The following is a 16,152-nucleotide window of genomic DNA, read 5'->3' on the forward strand; positions in this document are numbered from 1 at the left end:
ATTCTATATTATTTTTTTTTTTGTTGCACCCAAAGGGAAACAGCCGAAAAATAAAATAAACAAAACAACAACAAAAAGTCGAACATACGTTGAACATATGCAAAAATACCACCTTTAGGTTTTTATTTAAAAATTTATCAAAAAAATAAAAAGCAGATGAAAAAGCAAAAATCCTTTTCTTTTTTTTTTACAGGAAATAAAATACATGCAGAGAAATCCCAAAAATCCATTCATGCTCTGAATTTCTATAAAAATCGAATGATGTGTTTAGTTTGTTACTTCGCATGGTGCATACATAAGTAAGTACACATATGTATTTATATATATATATTAAAAAGTATTCAGTAATAGCTTGCATTAAAATTCAAGTGGACCATGGAAATGAAAATAAACCTAGTTAGGTTCGGAAGAGTTCCATTGAATGAATGAACTTACGATCAAATATTATGGGGCCTAAGTCGTCTTTATTTAGTAGTATTCCAGACTTTTGAAATCCATTAAGGACGAGAAAACATGGAATTAGTTAGCAAAATACCAATCGTAGCCCCTTACGAAATCAGATCCAAAATAATCTCCTTTAAATCAAAGATAATCACGATCACTACCGCTAAGAAGTAAATCAAACTTCTACTTGTGCTTATGCCTAGAGACGCGCGAAATTAAATGTCCCGAAATATCTGATCGGACGACCTGGTCCTATTTTTCCATATCCATATCATTACCGGGTGTCACGGGGAGCGCAATTAGTTGCGAGTGTTATTTTCATTTCTCTTATGCTTTTTTTTTTTTTTGCTTAATTTTTTGGTGTTGTTAGTGAAGCAGCAGTACATAAAAGGACTTTGATTGTTTTTCGAGGCGATATGGCGCGTGGGTAGGGCAACGATATCAAGGCATTTTTGGATGATTTTTTTGTTGTTTTAAATCTTTTTTTTTTTTTGGTTGATTTCGTTGGTTTCTGTATTTTAATTTTAAATGCTAAGAAGACAAAACGAAAATAAAAAAAAAAATTACGTTAAAACAAAAGAATCGCTAAAGGCTGAAATATTCAGAAGTTGCATTAAAAGTGCAACAATAAAAAAGAAAGAAAAAAAATAAAAAAATCGTTTTTTTTCCTCCCCAAAAACTAAAAGAAGGCTAAACGCTCATATTGCCTGCCTATGATAAATAATCAATAAAAATGATAATTTTAAATTAAAATTATTAAAAAATGTTCAGGTTTTTTATTAAAACGAAAAAAAAAAAAAAATCTTTTCTTCAAAAATAAAATTTACTTAAGGCTTAGTAGCACTGCTACCAATGCCTGCATGTGCATGTGCATGTGCATGTGACACGACTGCAAAAACAGCAACAAGATATTCTAAAATTAGTTCTTTTCAAAAAAATAAGAGCAAAAATATACTTGAAAGCAGCAAGCAAACAAACAAGTAGGCCTCCTCCTGATACCAAGCAAATCATTTCATTTCTTGCTTTTGCACCTTTGCAATGGCACTAAATAGCTGCTGGTTATTTAAAACCGTCTCATGTGAACGCACATTAAATATAATTGTCTTCTTTTAAAGGCGTAAAAAGAGAAAAACAAAAAAAAAATAGAAAAATAAATAGAAAATAAATTAAACACTAAAAATGACTTAACAGTCAGACTACGTACTGCGTATTTTCATGTGCTCTGCAATATAAGCCTTTTTTTTTTTTTTTAAATATTTTCACCTAAACATATTGCACATATACGCGTGCAATGGGACCCTCCACCTTTGTTAAATGCGAAAGACATGCATCTTCTTATCCATCATGCTACATATATGTATGAATGTATGTATGTATGTGTTCTTTGCTCTTTCCTCTTAGGTTTTTCCATTTCATATTTCGTAGGCTGAGAAATCTTTATGAAATTCTTAAGTGTTGACTATGATGCTAAATATAGACCATATACCAACACACACACACACAAACACACACACATAATCCGGCACAAAACATTATAACAAACCAAGTTTATGAATTTTATAAAAATGCACATACATACATGTGTTGTGAGCCCTTTGTTCTATTTCCCTGTCCAACTTTTCCAATTGCTTACCGAATGGTTTAACAATGATTATGAAAACATATGGTCGCCGTGTGGGTATCCTTTAAAAAGGTATATTAATAAATTGTCTCTCATTAATTAGTTAATTGTGTCGACCTCTTTACCGATATACTCGTATATACTCTCAGACGCGCAAAGTAAATGACAAAAAGTAGATTCTAAAATACATTATTATAACAAACACACATTGGACAAGCAATGACATATATATATATCCCTTACACAAAGTTAACTGGTCAAAAGTCTTGAAATATATCAATAAGTAGGGCGAGAGAGAGAGAGAAAGATGAAATCAAATCAAATTCATTCAATCACACATTCATCATTACATATGAATGAAATCAGGGCCTAAGCGCTTACCAAATGCACAAAATTTGAAGTTAGATTCGATTATAAAATGACCAGAGATAGGAATATCTGCGCTAGAGTTTACGCTCGCAATTCTCTGATGTTTAAGCGTAGAAGTCTCATAATTCTGTACGCAGACTGGCTTCGCTTTCATATTTCAGTTGGTTATCAACTATCCTTCCATTTGGAAGAGTCATTCTCGACAAAGGTAGTTTCAAAGCGAATCGATATCGTGAGATAAACGGAATAATTCGATTGAGAATTATTCGGGCACATTGTTATAGCGCATGATTTCTCATTTCACTGCCCTCGCTGGACGGGGATGTAACCTTCCGCTAAAGGTATCTAAGTACTTTCAAGCCGATATCCTAGCTTGCTAGTGCTTACTTCAATTTCTTTCGTTTAGATATTTTTTCCCAAAATAATTCAAATTTTTTCAAATCTGTACTTTTTCGCATTAAAAAAGCTGCCTATGCCGGGCATGATCAAAACACGATTTACGGATCACGATCTTTTACTAGTTAATGACAGAAGAAGACTAAAAATTGTTAAACTTGTAACAGCAGAGACATAGAGAGAGAGAGAGAGAAAGAGAGAGAGAGAGAGAGAGAGAGAGAGATCCGCGATATTTTCAAAACTTTTTCGCAATAATTTAATTTAAATTAAATTTTATTAACAACAGACAGTTTAGGAACATCACAAACAATAAATTGAAAAATATTTCTTATATGCTTTTTTTGTGCCGCAGTCATAGTCATAAATATTTGTATGTATATGTATAAGCATAAATGTTTTATCACACATTTAAAAACTATTAAAATAAAATAGTCGTATTTTTCACCTGTTTTTCCATCAATACGACATAAATTCTCATAAAAATTAATACAAAAATTTTAATAAAAAAAAAGAAAAAAAAAAAAAACATTAAAATAAATTCAACGCCCACATAGAGAACATTTCTCTTTAATAGATACCTATGTAAGCTTATGTATATATATATCTGTTTTTTTTTGTGAGCTGCGTCCTTCTCCTCACACCTTTGAAGACATCATTTTAGTTTAGAGGAAATTAATGTAGATTCGAATGAAAAACAAGCTGTAAAGTTAGTTAATAATATAAAAACTTAAATGAATCTATTACGCAGTTTATGAGATGGGCAGTGAAGGGGAATATGCCTCTTATCTCATAAAAACATTTTGGGACATTTGGGACAGTTGTTGGGACCATCGATTTCCACAACTAATATACGGAATATATTGTCAATGAATAAAAATGAATTATGTGAACTTTGCGTTGGCTTTATAAGATTGAAGGCAAAAATGAGTTATTGACTCTTATGCTATTGGATTGTTCGTAAAATCATTTCATTTCATTTCTTCTTTTTTTTTTTTTTGCTCAAAATAAAAGCTCAAAGTTTTTTTCGTGATCAAGAACGAGAAAACCAACTTCATAGTGATCTCGCGAGTTGTTATTCGATGGTTAGCATCAATTAATGCCTTTGTCTTGCTGTTATTAGTTTCAACTGGCTTTCCAGTATGTGATGCATCGTCTTCAACGGAAGGGAATTTTTTGAATTAGTATTGATACTCGCATTGTGGCAATACATTCAATAATTTTTTTTTCTTGCTTGATTAGCGTTTTCACCTTCTCCGTAGTAAAAGAATAACGTATAATGAAAATGTTGTTGCCTCCCACTTTCCACATCAAGCCAAATAAACTTTCCCATGGGCAAGTTTTGCTATATCAGCTATCAAAATATGTAACGGCAATGCGGCCTAAGTGTGAAGTGTGAATATGGCTGCGTGAAAATGCAATTAAAAAAAAAGTGAAATGATTTTCCGAATAACCCATTAGATGGAAGCCTAGTATTTTTATTGACCTCGTATAAGGGCGTTTTTTATAAGGAAAAATTTCAAGCGATTTATTAGTAAGAAAAACAGCTCTGAGTATATTGCAAAAAAGTTTCCCCAACAGGTTAGGCATTGTGTGTGGAAATTTTGGCTGCAATCGGTCCTTCATGTTTCCATTTACCAGTCGATCCTTCATACTCTCAATCTATTCCCAGATATTAAGCTTTCTTTTTTTGTAACCTTTGGTTTCTTTCTATTTTGTTTTTCTCGAGAAATTGTTTGCCTTACTAAGGCAAACTGAAATAATTGCGTTCACCTTCGCATTATTAATATAATGACAGGCAGTGCGCGCGTTTGCCCATTAACTCCTGATTGATTTTATCCAATAAATAAAAATTCGAATTAGTTATCAATAATTTGTTTTAATCAAATGCAACTTGTGATCGTCAACAGGTATAAATTAACTTCAAGTTAAATTGTGTTAGACAAGAAAACCTTGAGCTAAAATAAAAATTGAACAAAAAATATTTTTGCAATAAATAGTTATTTGATTTATTTTTTCGAAAGAAGAAAAAAAGAAAAAGAATTTAAAACATTGTGGTTGATTTTCTTATGTTGGGGAAAGACAAGGCAAATAAATCAACCGAATAGACAGGTTTATTTTCTTTATAAATATACACATAAAATTAAAAAAAACATATTTTAAAAAACAGCTTTGCTAGAACACACGCGTACTCTTTTTTCTTTTTTTTTTTTTATTGTAGTCGTAAAAGAGATGATGCGAAATGTGTATAAATTTTTTTTAAATATTATTAGGGATGATAAGCATGTACATAATGTAGACAAAGGATTTAGTTGGACTTTTAATGCTTTTAAACGCTAGTGTTAGGTACTATTTACTGGTTTTTCTACATTTAAGCAGCCGCCTCCCAATAGCGAGGCCACTCATTCATTATAATGCTTATATCACATCACTCGATATGTCGCCGGTCAAACCCGTAGCTGTCCTTTTTATTTTTTTTGCAATTTCATCATACAAGCTCTCTTATGCGTCAATAGAGCCCAGGAATATTATACCATGCACTTCTTAAAATGCGGACGCGGACTTTCCCATTCAACTTTCTTAACGCTTTGGTCGCCTTTCACCAGTTACTGACCACTCGGCTATTGCCGATTTGCTTCTCGAGTGTAGTGATGATTTAAAATTTTACCCATTGTCAGTTATCGCCTGAAAAAATCTTTTTTATTTCGCTTAAACTGCTCCAACACTTTGTTGTCAAAAGTGAACCAATGCGGCAATCACTTTAAGCAGACCTTTCTCACGGATAAATATTCTCGCGCAATGTTGGACGGGCTGCCTTTTGATATCTTTGTGGTATCAATTATCTTGCGCAACTTCACTTTACGGTTAGCCAAAACGATTTTGTGAACTTCTTTTCTTTTGTTTTTTAGAACAACTATCGACTTTTGGCGATCGCAGTGTTTAGTACCAACGATAAAAAAGCCAAAATCCAGATCTTTGCATTGATACGAAAATAAGCAAAGTAACATCACTAAAAGCACTCTTAGCTGTATATTAATCGACGAAATATAAGATATGTACGGATCTGTGAAAAGTGTTGCCATATATCAGTCAGACACGATGTCGTATGTAGGGTACAAATAATTACATCCCCATATCCATTAAAAATTTTCGCTCTAGTTTGTTTTGTAATTTTTCAAAAGTCTTTTTCTTTATGACTTGAACTTTTTATAAATTAATTTTCTTTTTTTTTTTTTTTACGAATAATTTCTTTGTAATTAATTTTTGTTTCTTATCTTAAATAATAGTAGTTCGCATAAATCAATGATTAATGATTTTGATATGAAATACTAGGAAATGAAAATGTATAATAATTTTATTTCTCCTTTCGCAACACCTTGATATATATATATATATATATCGAAATATCGATATATTTTCAGCTGCCAACCAGCAGCCAATCAATCAGGAAATAGTCTTTGCTTTTGAATACCCTTCGCATAAATCTCCCATATTTGTCTTTATCAATAATTCTTTAACGTGCCGCGTACAAAAGGAGGATGGGCGCGATATATATGTGGTAACGTGTGCTACAAATCTGTAAGAGATTACACTAAATACCAACTCTCTATACGTATTTCCCCGCGTCTACAAAAATCTATCTTTACAGCTGCGGCATGTTATGCTTGCTCCTTTCCTGCTCCCCATTGATATTTCAAGAGGCTACATATGCAATGATAAAATTGGTATACTCTCACCTTCCGGCGGAGGAGTAAAAAAAAAAAAGGCAAAAATTTTTAAATTGAAAATCAAAACATATTTATACACAAAACACTTGATCACTTAAAAGCCTTTTGGCATTAATTTTGATATATATACAGTTTCTTAAAAACTTGACGGTGCACGCTCATCATGCAGATGTGCGGAGAAATTCGTTACAATTGTTTTTTATTTTTACCTTGAATGATGTTTACTTTTTAAAATATTTTTTTTTTTCAATTTAGTACGCGGACGGCAGGAAGGAAATATAAAATATGTACACAAGACTATGATTTAATTTCTAAAATCATTGCCCGACATGCCTTCGATTTCCTTTCATTGATACATTTTTTCCAAAACTATAAACTTCTCCGATCTTAGAGACCTTAGTTTTGCTATAATAATTCCAATATTATTTTTCAGACTTACCTTACAAATACATAAGTATTTTTCTTATAACGATATTGATTTTAGATATTTAGCGATACACAGAGTTATTTATCTGCCTATCGCGCTAACGACTAACCAACCAACCACTTTTCATTTAGACAACCATTAAAGATAACGAGGAACCTGTTTCTTTTTAACCCCATTGTTACACTAGCCGTCGGCATGCGCATGCAAGCCCAGGTATAGCAGCCATAGTAAAAGTATTTTATTTGTTGTTGTTATTGTTTATTGCACAGGTGCTATATATAGATAAAAATAAGTAAATATAGGCAAACGTAATTGTTACTATGGCGGTTTGTTTGTAGTCATGAAATCTCACAATTGGTTAGAAAACCTCTTGCTGCAATAGAAAATGGCAGACTTTAATCGTTTGGTCATTTTTTTTTCTTTCTCTTTTTTCTTTTTTATTTATTGTAACTATTAGTTTATTTGAGAAATAATTTATGCACTTTGACGAAAAAAGAAATATTCATCATTTTGACAAAGTGAAAGAATTCCAAGTTGGGAAAAACATCGCTTGAATATCTTCTAATATTCGTTTGAGAATAGAGCTTCTAATTACCGGAATCATTGCATACGATCTCAACTAATGCTTTAGGGTATAACAGGAAATCGTTGCTGATAGATTGGCAAAAAAAAAAAAAAAAAAAAAAAATGCATTCCAATGAAATTTTGATAACGCGTGATCGCGGAATAAACAAAAATTTGGGAACCGGTTAATAGTTCCCAATATCGAGTAAACTTAACAGCTATGGATTATGGACTCACTGTAAAAAGTGAAACGTTTTCAGCTGGCGATAAAGTGTGCATTTCTATACTATTCATGCGGATTTGTAGCCCGATTTTTACTTAATGTTTGTTTTTTTAGCGAAAAAGTACTCGATTTCCGACAACAACTCGAAGAGTGGACCAACTGCATTTTGCCGATACTGCACTTTAGCAAATGTTTGAAATTATCGAGAAAGGTGATGGTGCCAAATGCTCTTTTTTTCCGTTCAAACTAAGAATGATGCGTACAGGAACTTCAAGACAGGAAAAGACGGAATTTGACAAAGAAAATCACTTTAAATTTAAACGATTCACTTATTTATAAAGCACTTGTTTAACTCATTTTGCTACCACGATCTCTTCGGGAAAACATCTATCACAACCTAAGGGAGATAAATGTTCCTTTGATACCGACACAAATGTATGACATCGGGCTGTGGTGAGAGACGGTTGTGTCATGTACACATAACGGTTGCATTAAATGACTTGTCCATAGTATTTAAAGCATCCAAGCCTTGAATAGGGTCGCTGTAGCTGCATCTGTCAAAGACAGAATCGCATGCGCGTATAATAATGTATAATAACTAACATCAAAATCTTAGTCCCTAGCTTTTAATTTCTTGTTAAAGACGCCGATTCCTTTCGAATCGTTCTCAGTATCACACTGTTTTAACCTGGACGAACGTATTTTTGTGTGAAAATTTTTTAACAAATGGACCAAAACACTTTCTAAAGGCGACGCTGGACGTGGATTAAAATCATATTCGAATTTACCAGGCAACACAAAAGGCTCTAAATTCTCAATGCTAGCACTCTTTGCAGAGAACGCTGGAAATAGTGCGAAGTTTCAAGAAAAAAGTTTCTTTCAGATAATGAAGTTTCTAGAATACTGTACCCCTTAACAGGGATATGGCTTTATATACATATATGTGTATATGTATGCTCAGTATAATCTTATGTAGAGACAGTGAATTATCTTTATCATGTCCGTTCGTCCGTCGATATGCCTTTGAAATGGATAAACGAAGGTTTATATTAACTTGAAAACAATTCGAATTTCAAAAGTGATATGAAACTTATAATTAATATGTCCTTGAAAAATTATTCTATATATTATCATAAATAAATCGATAGGCATTTCGGTGATAATCACTACTCCTTTTTGTGCAAAGGCGGACGAAAACATTTATCGATTTTCTTATTAAATTATTTCAATTAAATAAGCTATGCACTAGATAGCGAACTGCGATTATAAAGTGCGACGAAATGCGCCGATCTGAAGTAATCTCAATTGCATTCCTTCTTGGGCTAAAATATGCCTGCGTATCAAATCTCAACGAACAAAAAAAAAAATTCATACGGACAGATGGACAGACAATATTAGACATGAGTTCAGCTCAAATCCGCAATAACCTTAATATATACCTATATATAATATATAAATAATGTTTTTTTTTTCTTTTTAATTACAATAAAAAATGTTTTCGTTTAACTTCAATGCAAGAAGGTTGCAATTAAAAAATACATAAACTATTTTAAAAGTTATTAGGCTTTTTCATAAATCATTACCTAAATTTACATTTACATATATGTGTAATAGTCATAAAATAAGACAAGAGAAATCTCAACTAAATACTTGCGTTTCCTAAAAGATTTGTAAGATAACGACAAGGAACACCTTTTAAGAATGCATATACAAGCCGCATTAAAACATTCATGCGTTATTCCAATAAATTATGCATCGCGTGAGTGAAAACTAAGCAAAATCAACGGTATGTACGGCTGATCAAGGACCCTAATCGAAACATATTTGAATGAAATTTAGAAAATTTTTATATGAACTGTGAATGCGAATAATTTTTAATTGACTATGGAAAATATTTTTTAACAAAATTTTAATACCCCATCTACGACTATTTGCTATGGGAATCGAGAAAATTTCGTTTTCACTTTTTTAGTTTTTAAGGAACCGGCAATAATGAAGAAGATCTTAATTAAGATTAACATAAATAATTTTTATGGCATCTCCGATGAACGCTTGTTTGGCGTTACAAACCGAGTAATGTAATTAAGTAAACGCCTATCTTTCAGTGATAGATAGGCAAAGCAAATATTCAAACATGCATTTAGAAAATGCGTTGCATATACACAGATAGACACAAAATATCATAGTTGATGCTCCATTTGATGTTGTTGTGATGTTTTCTTTTTGTTTTTTTTTTTGTCTTTTTAGAACTGTTTTTATCTTGTATTTGTATGTATTTGAGTGTAAACAAATCATAAATGTGTCAGTGATGAAAACTCATCATAAACAAATAAATTGAAGGTGTGAACTGATTAATGCAAAAATTAATTTCAAAAAAGAAAAGAAAAGAAAAACGAAAGTAAAAAATCGATCGTTGTCTCTCATGATAAAAGTGAACAACAGCACAAAGTAAAAAATGACTTTAGTGAGGATTTAATGAAATGTTTAGATTTCCGAGAAATGATATTATTTTTAAAAAACTTATTAATTTACATTTTTTTTTTTTTTTTTACTAATTTTTAACATGAACAAGTCACACGTCACACAGAGACGTCTCCCTATAGGCATAATATAGTGACAATCGGAAACAAGCGAGCTTAACTAGCCAAGAGTGTTCAAAGTTAAGCCCAGGGAAAGATGTATTTACTTTTCGTTTTGTTTTAAATTATTGTGCCGAAGCGCAGAGATCGATCGTAGCTTATAATGGACTATATTTACCTAAAAGTCTTTTAAAGTTATTAAAAAATTGTATTCTGTCTAAAAGGCAGGCAGACGTTACGGCATTAACGTATTAACATGTTGGGATAAATATGTAGAGAAAGGAAATTGTATAATGTAATTTGTGGGCGTTTTTGTAGGTGTATTTATTTTATAAAAAATCACAAACACTTGAAAATGGCAAAAAATCCATAGATAAATAAATGAAAAAATACAAAAGGAGGTTATATCCGACTTAAGCTATGACTTTTCACATGCCCATGATATGATCTGATTTTATATAAAGAGGAGAGAGAGAACGTGTAATATTCCATTTTTCCATTCCAGTTGTGTTCTGATCATTTAACGATTTGCCATATTTTCAAAACGTGATAAACGGAACGATAGGTTTTTCGTTTTAGATCCCAATGTTATTTAAGTTCTCTGTCATTCTCTTCGGGAGAAGAGATACTTTCGAAATACAATAACAACAACTGAATGATAAACTTTATATACCATAATGTTGAAGGATTTAAAACAAAATGTTGCGTAAAAAAAAAAAAAAAAAAAAAAAAAAAAAACACAAAAACCAACAAAACTAAATTACAATAACAGATCGTTTTACTTGGCATTGATCGCATCTATAAACCTAGTGTTGTTTGGGCATTTCTGTTTTTCTTTCAATTTGTTTTACAGGTTGATTGTATATACATACATATACATACATAAAACTCTTCATTTCATTAAATTAATTTAATTTTCATGTTCTTAAAATGACTTTTGCCTGTTGGAGAATGAGAAAAAGTGTGACAGAGAGAAAGAGAGAGAGAGAGAACGAGACAGGAAAGGAAGAGGGGAGACGAGAAGTGACCAACAATTTGTTTTGATGCCAGGCCAGGGCAACTGATCAATTTAATAATATTTTAAAAGAATTGATTCAAGTCATTTAATAGAAAATATCGTTTTACTAAATTTTTTTTTATTTTTATTTAAATGATAAAATGTAGTAAGGTGTTAAGATAGTTTTTTTCTTTTTAATTTTTTGCACCTATTAGGGACCTATTAATTTTTGTGAAGAAATTTTTATAAACTAATGCTTCAAGTTTTGTTTCATTTCGACAACTTGCCCTTCCATCTGTTTGTCAATTTCTTTGTAATGGAAAAATTTTCATTAATTTTTTGCTTGCAAACTCCATTCATCGAACAATTAAAACAAAAGGTAGATAGACTTTACATACTGTTGCAGTAGCATTATAGTTTATCAAAAAAAAAAGAAAAGAAACAAATTATACGCACATGCCACAGGGTAAAGATGGGCGGAGCTTTTAACATTTAATGATCAAAAAAACGAAAGAGAAATTTAAATATTGCGAGAAATATTTGATTGATTGACGATATATGTGCATATAATGAGAGGAAAACAAGGCTAAATATTTCAAATAGAAAGAAACCGATGCTATTAGAGGAATTCGAAAAGTCTGCATGGGATACAAAGGCCATTAAACAAGTTCTAGGGAAAGATATGATATAAAAAGTATTAAGAAAAAATTTTGAAAAAAATTTGGGAAGACATAAGAAAAATTTCTTTAATGTAATCCTCGCCATTGTATTATGCACGTTACATGATAAATAATGTAGCTATGGTATCCTATTCGTCTAGCTAAAATTTCCTCAAGCCTTGTCATTACAATATCAAATATTTTAAATGTGGCTCAATGAGATCACAATTGTATTTAGTGCCCTGTTAAACCTACAAAAAGACTCATGTCTCACGTACGACGACAACAAGTGCCATAAGCAATTTTCATTAATATTTGAGAATTTGTTAATCAAAATCAATAAAAAATAATGACTAAGTAGAGTGAAAGCTAATCCGTTTCTAGTATCGTGATGTAAAAGTAAACATTTGACTTCAAAGTACAATATAATAAAGGGCAGCTAGGCTTGGGAGAAGACAAAAAACCCGTCGTAGCCCAAGGCGATTTCTCGCACTCAGAAAAATATCAGGACTACAGTCAGAAAAATGTGAGGAAAAATAAAGTAATAGGGACGTAATTGTGTGACCAATCGATAAACGTTATGCCTACACCGACTTAGCGCTATATAGCTACGACCAAAATAAATTCTACCGCATTGAGAGTTGAATTCGCGATTATCTACTTCTTACCTATTCGGCTATTCATTGCTCGTCGAAAACAAATTTATTTTGGAAAAATTATTATTAATTTAGTCGGAGAAATAATTTTTAAAAGTAATGTTTTAAAGCCTTACTGCATAAGGCTATCGGCTTGATTCAAACCTCTACATACCTTGAGACTCCTTTGCCTGTTCGGTCGCTCAGGGGTATATGATCGAAAAAGTTTACATTCAATGGTAAGAAAATCGTATACTTCATCGACAGTTGTAACTCGAGCGCAAGTAAGTCTTCGTAGACTTTACCCATTTGGGACTTGGAACATACTTGTTCAATACACTACTTGTTTCGACGCGCTTTAGTAAATTCTCCAAAGACGTTTTCTTACATATCTGTCACGTTGGATTATAGTACAAAACGGCTGCGTCACAAGAAATGAACTGCGTTCGCAAAAAAAAAAAAAAGGAAAGAAGAAAACTAAGGCGATCGCAAAAGCAAAGCGATCGCGCTGTAAGTAAGTGATCTTTTTTTCAAAATTCTACCCGATATATGCCCGAAGCTATTACGATATGGCAGAATTAAATAATTATGAAATATTTGGCGGCATTAATAAAATAATTAATTTATTTATGCATCATAAAATTGCTCTATTTTTTTTATATTTGAAAAAAAGAAAAAAAAAAAGAACAGAAGAAAGCACGAAATGAATTAAGCGCCGTAAATGAAACCTGAAATAAACAGAAAACGTCGCCAATCGCCAATCGCCATTCGCACATTCATATAAACGAAACGTGTATGCTGAAAAGGGCGAGTGCATGTACATATATATGTATGTATGTATGTATGTATGTTTGTTTGTTTGTATGTATGTATGTATAATGAGCTAAATCTAATGGTCATTTATTTATTTGCTTTAAAATGTTTCTCAAATTGTCGAAAATTGAAGACTATTAAAATTCTTCGAATTTTGAACATTTATTTATTCATTTTTTTTATTTATTTTTATAAAATGTACAAAAAAAAAAAAAAAAAAAATTTATCGAAACAGTTTACTGATAACGAGTATGCTATGCGTTTTTTTGCGTTTAAGCATTATCTGGAAATTGAAATGTTTTTTTTTTTTTTGTTTTTTTTTTTTAAATATTACCTTGCGGTTATTTTTCGGATAAGAGGTTTCAATTTCAAAAATAATTACAGTTTATTTTATTTGATTCTTTGTTTTCATATTATTGTTATTATGCTTGTTGCTGTTGCTGTTGTTGTTGTGTTACTCTTAAAGAACCCTTTTGTACCGCTTATGTTATTATTATTGTTAACTTTGAAAGCGATTGTTTATCATAAATCTATGGAGGTGTTTATTTTCAATGTTCTTAATTTCAAGTAGTTGAAAAACTCTGAAGAATAAAAAAAAGGAGGTAAACAACTGCTCTTTTTTAAGAGAAAAAGAAAAAAAAAGAAAAAAAAATCGCCCGCTGCTAATAACAAACAATGCTGACTATATATATATATATATATATATATATATAATCGATCTCCTTCATGCAGGATTTTTGTGTGTGCTTGTTATGAAATATGATTCAACATACTTATATATATGCATACATCCATATTAGTTTTATATGAGTCCATGTGTACGCTTTCGTCGTGTATGTATTTACGTAATTACATTTTGAGTGAGTAATGCAGATCTTGAAAGTGTGGAGGTTTAAGGTGAATTTTATATGAGATCTTTATTAAACAGAAAATATAAAAAAAAAAAAAAATAGCAACAACAATAACAACAAAGAAAACAAAGGCGTTGGTAACTTAATTGGAAAAATATGTGTATGCATATAGTAACTTGCAATTTAGCAGGTTGAACGTGTCGATGGCAGAGACCACACCGAGAGTTTTGAGACTTTATTTTTTCATTGCAAGGCGTAAACAGTTTATGCACAACAAAGAAGGCTGGATAAAAAATGATTCATTCTCTTCTGTTTTTTATAGTTGAGATTTTCACCTGAAAATATGCAAACAGTTACGTCTATCGTTCTTCCGTAATAAGACATTGTTTCGTTTGTTTTTGTGTTTGAACCATCCTAACGGAGATCCATAAAAAAATTTTACTTTTTTTCTTTGTCGTTTTCTCAGTTGACACTGAAAGTAAAGCAATAGGTTCAAGTCTGGCAGATATTCAAAAGCTAAGAATTATGAAAACATAATAGCTGAGAAATGTACGCATCATCGAGTAAACCAGAGGGAGATTAAAAAAAAGAAATTTAACTTTTTAACTTTTAGGTAACACAGATCTTGACCTGATTTAAATCTATCTGGAAATGTTTCCTTTTGCATTTTCTCGGGTGTAGACGATTTAGTAGGTTCAAGTTTGACCGTTACTCCTAAGGTAAGAATTTAAGAGAGAGGAAAAAGTACAGATCAGGTTTAACTGATCTTTAGGTATCTTGAGAATAGAAATTTATTAAAATGTATCTGTATAGAGCCTAAAAGTTTATAGTGGAGAAGAGAGGATCTGACATTTTCATTTAACAGCCGTACAGGAATCAAAAACGTAATTTACTTTTCCCAAATAATCAGAAGCCAGAATTCCTCCCATACTTAGTTTTTTTTCGTTTAATCCCTCTTCAGATAAAAAGCAGATTTTTTCCATCACCCAGATGTAATGCCCATGCCCATAATCTTTGTAAGGAATTTATAATTTCCGAGATGAAAAGCAGGTGTCGTCTTTGGATAATGTCTGTTTTGTTTGTGGTTCCTAGATTTAAAGAGGTTTTCGAATTTCGGCACAATTTTGATCTAATCTTAAATTGATCTAAGGTAATATTGACTTCAAAATGATTGGTATTGAACTGATTTTTAGGGCGTAAGAAAGTTTAAATCGCAGGAATCTTTAGAAATTGTAATCGCTAAGTAAAAATTTTACAAGCGCATTTTTTTCATAGGTTTTTCGGTGAGCTTTTGTAGAACTCACTAAGTGAGTCGGCGGAAAGAACTTGCTACAATGCCACGATAATCGAAATATTGTACTAGACGTTGCATATACGATTCATATATGTAAATTGAATTTGGCGCAGGTATTGATCGGTTTCTTGCTTACGAAAGACTTTGCATTGTTTATATCTTGTGTTATTAACTTTCAATCATATGAGGATTTAATTACATAGTTAGCGTAAATATTGTGAATACTTTTAAAAGTCTTTGTGTTTGAGTTATTAATTGCCTCGATTTCTTTGATTTGATTATTGGCGCCAATCCGTATAAGTAATTTATGCCTTTTTTTTTTTTTTTACTTACATTGCATTGTGAATGCTGGTGACGAGGGCATACTTTGATTAATAATGATATTATCCTCTTGGCCAAAGCGTGTTGTTGATGACGACGGCACCAAACAGGACAACATTGGAATGATGTTTTTTGCAAATTGCTTTTTAAATGTTTTTCTTTTTCTGATTTTCTACTATTTTGCATAGAAAAACGAAATGATGATAATAATTAGATAAATTATATCCATGCATA

The 16,152-nt window shown here is 31.4% G+C and overlaps 1 protein-coding gene across 1 annotated transcript in view; it reads right to left on the reverse strand.

The window, feature by feature from the left end:
• Positions 1-16,146, reverse strand: part of LOC119634439 (zinc finger protein 1) — a 43,747-nt gene extending 27,601 nt beyond the window's left edge. The window contains exon 1 of the mRNA XM_038028624.1: positions 15,931-16,146. Within this exon, the coding sequence (XP_037884552.1) occupies positions 15,931-16,036 (106 nt within the window). The 5' untranslated portion in view covers positions 16,037-16,146. The remainder of the gene's footprint in view (positions 1-15,930) is intronic.
• Positions 16,147-16,152: the final 6 nt, after the last annotated feature.

This window comes from Glossina fuscipes, unplaced genomic scaffold, assembly GCF_014805625.2.
Source record: "Glossina fuscipes isolate IAEA_lab_2018 unplaced genomic scaffold, Yale_Gfus_2 3, whole genome shotgun sequence".
NCBI lineage: Eukaryota > Metazoa > Arthropoda > Insecta > Diptera > Glossinidae > Glossina > Glossina fuscipes.